The sequence below is a fragment of the Puma concolor genome, chromosome E2 (assembly GCF_028749965.1).
Source record: "Puma concolor isolate L17-30 chromosome E2, mPumCon1.1.hap2, whole genome shotgun sequence".
Lineage (NCBI taxonomy): Eukaryota > Metazoa > Chordata > Mammalia > Carnivora > Felidae > Puma > Puma concolor.
The window spans coordinates 31,600,548-31,614,540 of record NC_141681.1 but is presented as its reverse complement, the minus strand read 5'-3'; the positions used below and the strand labels follow the sequence as shown (position 1 = coordinate 31,614,540).

General features: G+C 35.4%; 1 protein-coding gene across 12 annotated transcripts in view; it reads left to right on the top strand.

Moving 5' to 3' along the window:
• CHD9 (chromodomain helicase DNA binding protein 9) overlaps positions 1-13,993 on the top strand; it is a 237,841-nt gene that overhangs the window by 126,359 nt on the left and 97,489 nt on the right. For 11 of the 12 annotated variants that reach the window (XM_086689430.1, XM_086689428.1, XM_086689432.1 and 8 more), the window contains one exon: positions 1,111-1,442. In XM_086689430.1, the coding sequence (XP_086545556.1) occupies positions 1,111-1,442 (332 nt within the window). Of the gene's footprint in view, positions 1-4; positions 326-1,110; positions 1,443-13,993 lie in introns of those variants that run through there. The other variant, XM_086689434.1, reaches the window with a different exon arrangement.

Genomic DNA, 13,993 nt, shown 5'->3' with positions numbered 1-13,993 from the left:
TTCTTTGGGCTAAAAGGCTAATGGGATTGAATAACCTTCCTTATTACTGGCTGCTGCTGCGGGAGTCGTACTGCATCGCCATCTTGAGCTTGTTGCTGTTTTCTCGAGTCTTGGTTATTTGTTATAGCCTGTAGGCCTTAAGGTGGCATTTTAGTGAGCGTTCTAAACCCTCCTTCCTTTCCCAGTGCTGCAGCACTGCTATGAAACCTTTGATGAGGCAGGTATAGAAAAGATATCCAGTGAAGCACACTGGAATCAGCATGAAAATGTGTTTGGAAATTCCTGGTGGTTTTTTCCTTTGCTATAGTCAGAGGCATGTTTACGGGTAAGAACATAACAAAACTGTGATCTAAGTATATGTGGATGAATGCGTGTTTGAAGAGGATATTCTTTTTTAAATGCTGTTGATCTGCTTCCTGTGATATTGCTAAAATATTAATAATTTTAACGTAAAACTGTAAAACTTGTTTTTTTTTCCAGAATTGCTTGAGCAAAATAATTATGATATAGAGAGAGGAAAAAAAAATCCACATTTAACTCTTTCACGGAAAAACTAAAACTTTCTCTAATTTTAAGTATGGGAATGTCTGTTTACTAACTAGCTATGTTGCTGCGTAGATTGCACATTAAAAAATGATTTAAATGATTTTGGGTTCTAGTTCTAATTTCTTGTAAAGCAGAGAAGCTTTGTATTTCTAAAAATAATTATAAACTATAAGGAGTATTCTAAATCAAAATTGCTGTTTTAAATTTATCAATAAATTCCACAGTTCTGGAGTGAAAAGGAAAGAAAAGACTTTTATTTCAAATGTACAGAATATTTACAGGACAAAATTTGAATCAGCTAACTAATCAAGAATGCTGTGAAAATATCAGTGAATCTACGTTATCCTTCTTTAACCGTTTTTAAAAGCAGTAGTTGAGCTTTTTTATATACCAACACTAATTTCTAGATCAGCAAAATGTTACAATTTTACATTTGTTTGTAGCACTCACATGTTGGCTCACGTATTTTACTTCGTTGAGCATAACTTTAAATGTTCAAATATTTATGTTAATCGTTTAGCTGTACTTTGGCATGTTGTGTAAAAAGTATTCTGATTTCTCTAGCCTCCATCTTCCAAGAAGAGTGACGGTTCTGGGACATACACTAAGTTGCAGAATACCCAGGTGAGGATCATGTCTGAGAAGAAACAGAGAAAAAAGGTGGAATCAGAAAGCAAGCAAGAAAAGGCTAATCGGATAATATCAGAGGCCATAGCAAAAGCAAAGGAGCGTGGGGAACGCAATATTCCACGAGTAATGAGTCCTGAGAACTTTCCTAGTGCTTCAGTTGAAGGAAAAGAGGAAAAGAAAGGTAGACGGATGAAATCCAAGCCAAAGGACAAAGAGAGCAAAAAAACAAAAACTTGTTCAAAGTTGAAAGAGAAGACAAAAATTGGGTAAGTTGGTTTCGAAATCAATGTAATTCCTTTGAATTTTTTTGTCAAAGTGCAGTCTGTCTCATCTTTTACTTTTGATTTGCGTGTGATGTATTTTGTTCCTACTTTGAAGTTTTAAGTTGTTAGATACTATGTGTACCTTACTTCCTTTTTGAATGAATTGAGTAATTAAGACTTACTGCGTTTTAATCTTCTCTGAACATAGCTTTCTGTATATTAATATTAGTAAAAGAAATTTAAAATAGGAGAACATTGCATACATAGAACAGAAAAAGGAAAACAAAACCAAACCCATTGCTGTGCCAGTTCCAAATTCACTTCCTTGGTAGGAAGTGCACTGAAATATTTTTATCAGGTTTCTTTACCTCTTAGTTGTACTTCATTGGGCACCTTATAGATTGGAAACGTGAAATACAGTATTTTTTCAAAAACCCACAACTTTGGACTAAATGGAATAGCAGGAAAACCAAGACCACGTAAATCAACGATGAGCAGTGTTCAGCTCCCCCTGGTTTACTCCCTCACTTTCTCTCTGATTTACTTTATGTAATAAAGAGGCCAGGTGAGGATTAATGCTCCAAGAGAATTATAAGGACAAGGAATTGCTCTAGGAGGGTACATTAATGCTCAGTGTTTTTATCTGATGACTTATCTAATACATTTTCAAAAATAAAATGTAATGAATGTTAATATATGTATTATATGCAAGTTTTTGCATGCAAGGGTAAGAATAACCCAGGGCCAACAGTTTAGAGTTATTTTTGCAGAAATATTTGGTCATTTTTGAAGGCTTTATGTGAAATTTTAGATAAGGTGTTCAACCTGTTTTCTTTTTTTCCACACAAAAGAGTACATGGTAAAGAATTTGTTTATTATGAAAATCTTCATTTGCGTAAGAAATTACTGATACACTGTATAGATACCGAGAACTGACAAAAATTTGTAAGACATTGATTCTCGGCATTTTAAATGCAGTCACCAAACTGAATTATATTGTTATGGCTTGATGCCTTTCCATCCCAACCATTAAATAACATGGGCTCTCTTGCCGTAATAGAGCAGTGATTAATATTTGTGATTTTGCATTTTATTTGCAGACAGCTAAAATGAAATTTGAAAGTTAAATTTCTACTCTTTTTATATTTAATGGTTTGGGCATGAAAGTATCTGATTTTTCCAATATTCTCTCTAGTTTTAAATAGGAAACCCTGTATTTAATCGTTCAATGCATTAAGAGTTAGTATAATTAAAGTTTTTCAGTTTTAACTTACACAGATACATAGGCAAAGAGGGTACTATTTGGAAGGGCATTCAAAAAATAATGCACAAACCAAGAGAAACTGGTAAAGAAACTTCAAAAGTTATAGTAACTTTAAATTTAGGAGGGAATAATATCTTTTAGAGGCAAAAGATACAAGAAGTAAATCTGGTTCAAGAAAAGCAATGTACATAAGGGGATATTAGGAAATAATTATAATAGAGAAACATGGATTTTTGGAAAATGTAATGTGGTAGGGAGTAGTAACATATCACAGTAGAATGCTTGACTTATCCTGGGGTATTTATATTTTTGTTGGAAATATATTATTAAATGATTTTAATACTGCACAGCATTGCTCAATTTAGTAATTGTTTTTAGAGATAGCATTCTTGAGAAAATAGGTGAGAATTGTTCTGAAAAGATAAGTACGTGGCAAGACACTGAGGAGTTACTAGAGAAAAACTTGTTGAGAATATAAAAACATCCTTTTGATAGAGGAATTTATAAGTTGCAGCCATGTAAGTGAAATGGAAGCTTACCTGTTCTAGTCAGCTGAAATATTTTCACTACTGTGCTTTCCAGTAAGCTGCTATTTAAATTTTGAATTTGCCAAGTTTTTAATTTCTGTGTGAAGTCATCATTTAAGTAGTTTAGTTGCATAATTTTAATTAACAGTATTTCATGATATATTAAACATTTGCTTGAAAAAGTTTTATTTTTCTATTAGTTTGAGAAAATTAGCTGTTGGTAATATCAAATGATAGGTATCAGATGAAGTTGAAGGGAATGTGTGCTGGAGCTTAACCACCAGCAGCGTGAAATAGAAACTTTAAGAGTAACTAAATTTGTAAACAGTAAGTTATGGTTGATATATAATCAGAATTGGTGTTTATTTAACCCATGCGTGTCATTGTTTTGCTTCTGCTTGCTTGCTAGTGTGCTTGAAACCTTTTTATTATTTCTGCTACTTTTGTAGATGAATTTTTTAATACAAGGAAAAAAGTATCCTTTTCAGAGCACTTTTGTAGAGTCTCATTTAATCTTCACACCTCTGTGAGTTAGGCTGGTGCACAGTGGGCAAATTTGATTAAGTTCTTTGACTTTGGAGCCAGGAACATTTGTACAAATTCCCGTTTTGTCACCTATAAGCAGTGTGACCCTGGACAGATACTGAACTTCTCAAGCTTTAGTTGCCTCTTGTGTGAAAAGGGGATAATGATAGTATTTGCCTCATTGTGTTATTTTTGAGAATGAAATAATTTAATAACATTTAAAGCATATGGAGCAGTACCTGGAATTTAATAAATGTTAGCCATTATTGTTTTCTGAGAGCATAAATAGCACGTAGCTATTTAGGGAGAAGGCTGTGGCCATGAGCCACGCCCCTTCTTTCAAGCCTAAACTTTCACTCACCTGCCTAGATTCTCTGTTAAGGCTCTGAGACCAGTTAAATGAGACCAGTTAAAAAATCGAGCAGAGAGTGCTCAATTTAGTAGCACATATACTTAAAAAAAAATCAAATGGACAAACAAAAGCAGTTGCTAATTTTTAAGAGGGGTAATAGGTTACTAATGGCTGTTTTCATATGAGCATGCTTCTTCTGCTTATCAAGTAGTTAGAGTAGCATTTAGGAGGGGTAAATTTTGTTTGAAATATGCCTGGAGTTTGAAAGGGTTGCCCACACTATTATGTGGAAGAGTGTGAGTTGAAATGGAAATGGCAGGTGTGAAATAAAGAGTGAGGTAGGGCAGGAAACAACCTTTTTCTATTTTAATGTTGTTCATGATCTTGGCAGTCAGGTTCTAACAAGCTCCCTTTCATGTAGAATATCAGATTTTTTTTAGTAATAGTAGGCGCGTAATAGATGCTTCATGAATGGAATAGAATGAATTTTGTCGAATGGATAAATGAGTGAAAGGTTAAGTATCAAATGGCACCAAATGGATGAATTTGATTTGTTAAATCAAAAACAGAAATGGCAAACTAATCCTTCACTGAAACCACAGGAATATAACTAATGGCTTTGTAACAGTAGAAAGTTAAATTATAAAATAAATTCATTCTATGACTTCAAGTAGAATTTTCTTACGGCTCTATTTGTGATTTGAGATTGTGTGGTAGAATATCACATGAATTGGGGCACCTGGGTGGCTCAGTCATTTGAGCATCTGACTCTTGATTTCGGCTCAGCTCATGATCTCGGGGTCACGGGATCAAGCCCCATGACAGGCTCTGCCCTGAGCATGGAGCCTGCTTAGGATATTCTCATTCTCTCTCTCTCTCTCTCTCTCTCTCTCTCTCTCTCTCTCTCTCTCTCTCTCTCTCCCTCCCCCCCCCTCTCCCCCCCCCCTCTCCCCCCCCCTCTCTCTCTCTCTCTCTCCCTCTCTCTCTCTCTCTCTCTCTCGTTCTGCTCCCCTACTGTGCTTGCTCGCTCTCTCTCTCTCTCTGAAATAACTTTTTAAAAAATTTAAAAGGAATATCACATGATTTGATTGAAGCATTTTTAAATTTGTGGTTTGTAGTTTTGACATTTAAATTATGTTTATGTGTTGCCAATTAGGATACTTCTTCATATTACAGATTACAGATTATTGGACTGATATTGGTAGAATGATTTTGATACTTAACAATGTTTTGTGGCCCATAATTTTAATCAGTAGTAGTCCTTCATGATTAAACTTCCTGTCTTCTTTTTTGTGCCGTCCATAGTTATTCTTTCTGTATGCTAGATGTTAGGTGCTAGAAGTAGCCTTTCTCTTTAGTTAAAGCAGAAAACATCTAAATATTCAAGTAGAAATTAAGGATGTCATGTCATAAAGGAAAATGAACATAATTAAATTTTGAAATTATATTGTGCCCTTTTTTGCTATAGTTTGAAATTCCAAGAAGGAAGAGGGAAAATAACATTTATTAATTACCTAATATCATATATATATACACATGTATGTATGTATGTGTTTTTTAAACAAAACTAAATGTAAGTTTGTCCATATGCATGTCTATAGAGATATATTTATATCTAAATAACAAAATATATAGAGGAAAAAATGAACAAACAAAATCCGAGGGAAAAATACAATGAATCATCAGAAATTGAGAATTATCACTTTACAGTCCATGTTATTAATAAAGTGACAAGACCCTGATTGAATTTATTCAAAATAGTAACAATTTGATATGTCTGGATAAAATATAAATGTATTAATTAATTATTTCTAGGCACATGAAACTTTGAAAAATGTATGGTGTACATTTATTATGTATTTTTAATTATTAATCATATACCATTAGTAGTCTATAGAAATTCTATAGTTTTTAAACGCCAAGCAGGTAAAATGTTTTGTTGATTTCACTCTTTAGATCTAAACTTAAACTCAGTGAAAATCTGAAACACATTCATCTGCAGAAAGAATTGATACAGTATACATTATTTGTTATCATGAATTTCATGAAGATTTACAGTTCCATTTTTAAGAAGTATACCTTTATGTAAAATGTAAGACCTTACTAAGGTCTGTTATTACCAAACAATGTGTTGTATGTATTTCATTGAATCTAAGATGTCATTGATTAATAAGACACACCAATAATTTATGTGTAAGAAAGAAAAAAAATATTGCAAGTTAAAACTATGGCATATATTTGATTATTAAATGAATCGATTTCAATAGATGTTAATATGTGGGAATGTATTAGATGTGGGAATCAATAGATGTTAATATGTATCTTAGAACAACTAAAGTAAAGCTTTTGATTTAATGCTCCTACTCTGTCAATGTTTTTTAGCATAAACACCATTTTCTTTTTTTTTAAGTTTATTTATTTTGAGAGGCAGAGTGAGTGAGTTCATGTGAGTGGGGGAGGGGAGGAGAGAGAGAGAGAGAGAGAGTCAGAGAGAGAGAGAGAGAGAGAGAGAGAGAGAGAGAGAATTCCAAACAGGCTCCATGCTGTCAGTGCAGAGCTGGACATGGGGGGCTTCATCTCATGAACCATGAGCTCATGACATGAGCCAAAATCATGAGTCCGATGCTGAACCAACTGAGCCACCCAGGCGCCCGCCTTTTCTTTCTTAAAAGCAAAGTATTTTTTAAGAATAAGAAACTATGCTGGTACATATGTGGACTATGATTAATATTTAGCTAATACTTATATCCTAAGTATATGAAACAATTCAGTGGATTCAATTAAAAAAAAAATCCTTTCTGTCCTTAAACACGAAGTCTTTTATAGTCCCAAGTTACCAAGAGCATACAATACAATGTTACTTTCACAAATTAAAGGATTAACTAAAATAAAGAATCCTTTTAAAACTTATTTTTCCCAAAGGAGTTTAAGCTGGAGTCTTGTGTTGACCCTAAATTGGAGAAATTTCACCAGATTAAAAGTGTTTCTTAAAAAAAAAAGTTTATATTTTATGACTTTAAAAATAGCCACACTGCCTTTCAACATTGTAATGTGAAATAGTATTTTTGCTTCTTTCCTTCACTTATGATGAATTGGATGCATTAATTACAACAAATGGACTAATTGGGGAAGATTCATTGTTTGTCCAATTATTGCAAAGAGAGAATCAGCAGGGGGCAATTACAGATTGACACTGTGTAGAATGCAACTTGTTACCAGCCTCTACTAATAAACATGTGGGCAGGATTCAGATGAGTGCATAAATTACATCTGAAAATCAAATATAGATGTCAAGTATAAACACTGAGGTTTTGTAGTGCCTATACTTATCAAATGAATTAACATTTCAAATTTATACTTAGTTTGAAATTGCCCTTTGCTGTCTGAAACAAGCAATGTTTTGATATTTAGTTCTTTCACTTGCCTGAATATCTGTTGCTGCAATTTGCTAACATTGATAACAGATTCCTTTAATGAAAAATTTAAAAACAAGCTTGTGAAAACCCTTTATTATTAATATATTCTGTATTTGGCACTTTACTTTGGTGATATTTCTAAGAATAGCAAACTGTCAGTTTATTTGAAGAATGTGTCTATAATGAAATTTTAGTTTCATTTATAATGAAATCTTATTTTAGAATTCACACAGTAGACTCTGATCCATGATTGGGTATTTTACTTGTCTGATTTTATTTTTTCTACTTTTGGATCATCTGATTTCCCTCACATAATATTTATGGGAATCATTTGTTATTATACATGCAGTAGAGATTTCTGGTTGTTTGAAAATCAGATAAATTTTAACCATAATTACAAAATGACAGTAATAGTTTCATATTTCTCTGTATCCATTAAACTATGTATATTTATTGATATTAAGTATCTATTGACTGGTTGAAGTGTAATGTCATTTTATTTTAAAATCAGTAAGATGTGTTCTTAAAAAGTAGACCAGGAATAAAGAGACCTTTATTGTCTTTTACTAAACTTATGACTTGGGCAGTTTATTTCACCTTCTGGTGCTGAAGTTTCCCTATTAGTATCATAGACCAGTACCTTATCTATGTCAGAATTTTTCTCAGGATCAACTGAGATATTGTAGGCAAAAGCACTTTGGTATTTTAAGTGCTCTATGAATATAAAATAGTTTTATTATCCTGAATACTTGTTCATAGAGTTTTCAATGACAATAACTCTGAACCAGTGGTTCCCAAACCTAGTGGAACATCAGAATGTCTTCAGGAATTTTTTAGAAGTCCGATTGGAGTCCCACTTTACTAGATCAGAATCATAGGGTTGGGACCAACAAATCAGTCATTTTTTTTTTAACTTTTTATTTTGAACTAATCTCAGACTTGCAGAAATGGTCAGAGTTCCTTTAGACTCTTCACCCAGCTTCCTCAAAGGTTAACATTTATATAACCAAAGCACTGTTGTCAAAGAAAACACACACACACACACACACACACACACACACACACACTGACACGATTCTGTTAACTTAGAGATCTCATGTAAATTTTGTCAGTTGTTCCATTTTTTTAGCCAGGAATCTACATTTCACTGTGTTGTCATCCCCCCTTACACCACCTCCAATTCAGGACAGTCCTCAGCCTTTGTCTTTTATGGTGTTTTTGGTTGTAAAGCTTACTAGCCAGTGATTTTGTAGAATGTCTCTCCGTTTGGGTTTGTCTGAGGTTTTCTGATTAGGAGTCTTTATTTTTAACAGACAGCCTTCCAGTGAAGGCTGCCTCACACATTTAGGAATTACTCATCAATACCAACCTAATTTTTGTTCCCCTTTGTAGTGTCACCTATATAACTGTTTTAGAACTTTATAATAAACCAGTATGTCTTCATTGTTTCCAAGAATCAGTGTTCTGTGTAAGTAACCCTAGTTTTTAAATCTTAAAATATATCTATATTTTACTCAGAAATATGTCAGTCAAGCATGACTTAATGTTTTAGAATCAACGTGTCTCCTACCATGGAAATATACCGTTTTTGAACAGAAAGGTCATGTGTAGATATTTAGAACTTTGAAAGGTTTATGTGGAAAACTACTATATTTGAAATATCTCTTACAAAGTTAGGATTTTTTTTTTTATTTTTTATTTTATTTTATTTTTTTTTTAAATTTTTTTTTTCAACGTTTATTTATTTATTTTTTTGGGACAGAGAGAGACAGAGCATGAACGGGGGAGGGGCAGAGAGAGAGGGAGACACAGAATGGGAAACAGGCTCCAGGCTCTGAGCCATCAGCCCAGAGCCTGACGCGGGGCTTGAACTCACGGACCGCGAGATCGTGACCTGGCTGAAGTCGGACGCTTAACCGACTGCGCCACCCAGGCACCCCACAAAGTTAGGATTTAAAAAAGAGTTTTGCCTGGATTAAGAATGGTTAATGAGTTCATGGAAAAAGATACCTGTACCAGGCCTATAGAACAACATTGGAAGAAAATACAGAATATACAGAAAATAAAATTTAAAAGGCACTGTTTTGTTTTGAAGAATATGTTTCAAGTAGGGGCACCTGAGTGGCTCAGTTGGTTAAGTGTCCAACTTCAGCTCAGGTTATGATCTCACGGTTCGGGGTTCGAGCCCTATGTCATGCTCTGTGCTGAGAGCTCGGAGCCTGGAGCCTGCTTTGGATTCTGTGTCTCCCTCTCTCTCTGCCCCTCCCCCACTCACAGTCCCTCTCTGTCTCTCAAAAATGAATAGATGTTAAAAAAAAATTTTTTAAGAACATTTTTCAAATAATTAATATAATGAAGGCTTATCTAAGTTATTACGGAAAATATTTTTATCTGACTTACCCTTCTCAGCCAAAAAGGGTGGATGTCTAAAGTTGATCTGGTGGCACTTATTAGTATTTCTTTTCTAGAGATTTAGGCAATACTTGTCTATAAACTAATGTTTAAGCAGCCTGGTACACTGTCCTGAGAGAGATTTCATTTCATTACGTTACACCACCACAAAGGAACAGTGTAACCTCTTCATAGTAATTCATAAATACGAAATATTTAAGAATCTCTGCTTTTGATTTCATTGAATTTTTTACTTTTGGGATATGGGTTTTTAAGCAACCTTATAGATTTGAGTTTTTAAGCAACCTGTATCAGAAGATGCATTTCACATAATTCGGTTAGCTTACTCAACATTGAGAAAATACCTTTTTATGCAATATGTTGAAGGGTATTAACAGGCCTTAGTTTGCATTTCATAGGAAATTGTTATTTAAGTAGCTAAAGTGTCCTTTTTACTAGTTTTGGTCTCATCTACAAACTAGTCTGAAATATGCATTTAGGTTTGGAGATGGATAGCAAATGGGGGAGTGCATCAAACATATATTTCTGCTACCTGATTTTACTTAGAGTTATCCCTGACCTTGCCACTGAAGATGGGCTGCCCAAATGCCTTAGGTTGTATTGTGTAACCACAAAGAACATCATGCTCACCCTTTGGAGGAGATTTTTACTGGATGAGGAGGCACTAGAGGAGACTTCTGGGAAACTAATGATGTCTTGTTTCTTTTTTTTTTTTAATGTTTATTTATTTTTAAGAGAGACAGCCTGTGAGCGGGGGAGGGTCATAGAGAGAGGGAGACACAGAATCCAAAGCAGGCTCCACGGCCCGGAGCCTGATGGGGGGCTCGAACTCACGAACCAGGAGATCATGACCTGAGCTGTAGTCAGATGTTTAACTGACTGAGCCACCCAGGCGCCCCTAATGTTTATTCATTTTTGAGAGGGAGAGAGAGAGAGAGAATGAGAATGAGAATGAGAATGAGAATGAGAATGAGTGGAGGAGGGACAGAAAGAGGGACACACAGAATCCGAAGCCAGCTCCAGGCTCCACACTGTCAGCACAGACCCCAGCACGGGGCTAAAATCCACAAACTGTGAGATCATGACCTGAGCCAAAGTTGGACACAACTGACTGAGCCACCCAGGTGCCCCAATAATGTCTTGTTTCTTGATCTAGAAGCTGGTTACACATTTGTGTTCATTTGAGAAAATTCATGAAGTTGTTCTCTTTTGATGCGTGCGCTTTTCTGAACTTACCTTTAGTATTAGTAGACTATTAGGTTTGGAGAAAGAGGTTGCATTTGGAGCATTTTGAGATTGTAATATCAGTGGGATATCCATGTGGAAATGTCTAAGTAACAGCTGGTTTTATGAATAGATTTCATCTCTCAGGGACTGCCGATAGAAAAGAAGGCTGAAGACCCTAATTTGAGAAACAACAAAGTTTACAGGATGGATAGAAAAGGGTTGTCGAGGACTGAATCATGCTGAAAACTACCAATACTAAGAATAGATGGAGGAAGAGGAGCCAAGGAAGTTTAGCAAGAACCAGGAGAGTATTGTGTCCCATGGCCAAGGGTACAGAAAAGGAAAAACTGATTCGTTATGCGTTGGTAGTAAAGCGTTAAAAATTCCCTTTGGGTTTGGCATTACAAAGGTCCTTTGTGGCCTCAGACATTAGGAGTTCAAGCTTTGGAATGAGGCCTACTTAATGTTTGTCTCTATTCTTACTATAGGTGAGACTTGGAACAAGTTCTTTAACTTCGCTAAGCCTCCATTTCCTTTTATAAAATGCTGGTATTTGCCTCTTGGAATCATACGAACATCAAATGAGAGAATGCGTGCAAAAGTCAGCAGAGGCTGCCTCTGCTAGATAAGTGGAAGCTTTGAAAATGAAAAGTAGTTCCAAGAGTTCAGATAATGGCCGGTTGAGTACTGAAAATGAAACCGACCGTGTAGACAAGTTTTTTAGGAAGTGTGGATGAGAGGGAGGAAGAACAGGATCATGTGGTATCTAATCGTAGACATGACCTCAAGGGAGAGTTGTATTTTAGGAGGTAAACCAACATAAGGAAACGGCACCAGACAGGGGAACACATGACCAGTGAAAGTAGTGAGAAGGAATGAAGTACAAACACGGCTAGTTCCTTCTTACTGTTTCAGAATATCTTTTTGGACTTTCTCTGATTTCCTGCTTCCAACATAAGCTGTGTTTGTACCTCTTGTCTGCTTTCTTCACGTCGTCAGAAGAGTGCAGGTGACATACCAAGTCAGAGTCATCCTTCTCCTGTTGAAGGTGGTAATCATGCAGTACAATACAAGAGTAATCTGGGAATAACTCTTCCTAGAATTTTCTTGCCTCACATCTGGGCAGCCAGTCATTGACCCCGTTGCTCTCGCCATCTCTCGCTTGAGTTGTCATTTGCCTGATTGCTCCTTTCCCTGCCTTGCATTTTACTTCTTTGAGTTGCATTGCTCTCTTGTTGGAAATTCCTTTTGCCACCAATTTTATTGAGATAATTGACATATAGCATTATATTCGTTCAAGGTGTACAACATAATGATTTGGCATATGTACACATTACAAAACTGTTACCACAATTAAGTGTAGCTAATACCCATCCCCTCACTAGTGACAGTTTTTTTCCTCACTATGAGAACTTTTAAGATTCACTCTCTTAGCAGTTTTCAAATAGACAACACAGTATTGTATTTAACTAGCATCACCATGCTATATTATTAAATCCCTAGAACTTATTGGTGTAAAATTCTCATATCTCCCAATTGCTTTGTTATTTGGTTGTTTTCATTTATTCAGAGTATCTCAGAGCCATTTGTTGTCAGTGGTGAACAAGACAGATTTAGATTGTTTCAATTCCCACCCTGTGGAGCTTAAAATCTAGCCTTAAACTAAAATATTAACTCCTTACATGTCATACAAGGATCTTCTGTTCACTCTGTCTAGATGACCATCTCTCCATTTCCTCCTCCTGAACTACTTTGTATATTTCTTTTTTTTTTTAAGCGTTTATTTTATTTTTGAGAGAGAGTGCGAGCGGGGAAGGGGTAGAGAGAGAGGGGGACAGAGGATCCAAAGTGGGCTCCGTGCTGACAGCAGACACCAGGGCTTGAACTCAAGGATGTGAGATCATGACCTGAGCCAAAATCAAGAATCCATGCTTACCCAGCTAAGCCACCCAGGTGCCCCGGTACTTTGTGTATTTCTGACACACCCTTATCTCTGCACATTTCTCTCATTCTTCTGTAATATCACCCCCTACCTGGAATGTACCTTCCCCTTTCTTTCACTAGCAATTAAACCCCCTTTTATCATTAGTTTCCTATCTCAAACTTTACCTTTTCTCTATACCTCCTTTATTCTTCAGTAGACATAAGCACCTCTTCTTTGGTGTTCACATTACATCTGGCACTAACTTCCACTTTTGCCTTTTAACTGTGTTCATATTCTAACAGTGACACTTTAATGTTGGGGACTGTGTCCACTTTATCTTCAAATCCTAGAACCTAGGAGCACCTGGCATATAATAATTAGAGGTTAGTTCAGAAATTACTGTATCAGGACTTTGCCAAGAGCTCATATGCATTATCCCACTTAATACTCAACAACAGTAGAGGTAGCTATTAGAATATCTCTATTTTCCAGGCAAGGAAACTAAGGCTAAAAGAGATCAGGTAATTTGCCAGGTGTCTTACAGATAGGTAAGTGGTGGAATCAGTTTTAAAATTTTTGATGCTATGATTTCAAAGTGTGTGCTTTTAACCTCCAAGTTGCCCCATGTTAGTAAATAATTGTTGAAGAAAATTCTGTTTCTGATATATCACACTTCAAAATATTTTGGGAAGTTTTCTCTGTTTGAAATATGGATATCTAAAATAGAATTTCCCTGATAAGCAATTAGCATGATTTATGGTTAGTATGGTGCTTTAAAATCATGCCCCCTTATCTGTTGAACCCAAAATAAGGAAATGTGGGAGCTCTATAATTTCTATACCTCTGATCAAGAAAAAAAGTTGAAAACACATTTTCATTTTAAACATTTGTATTTAATGGGTGTGTA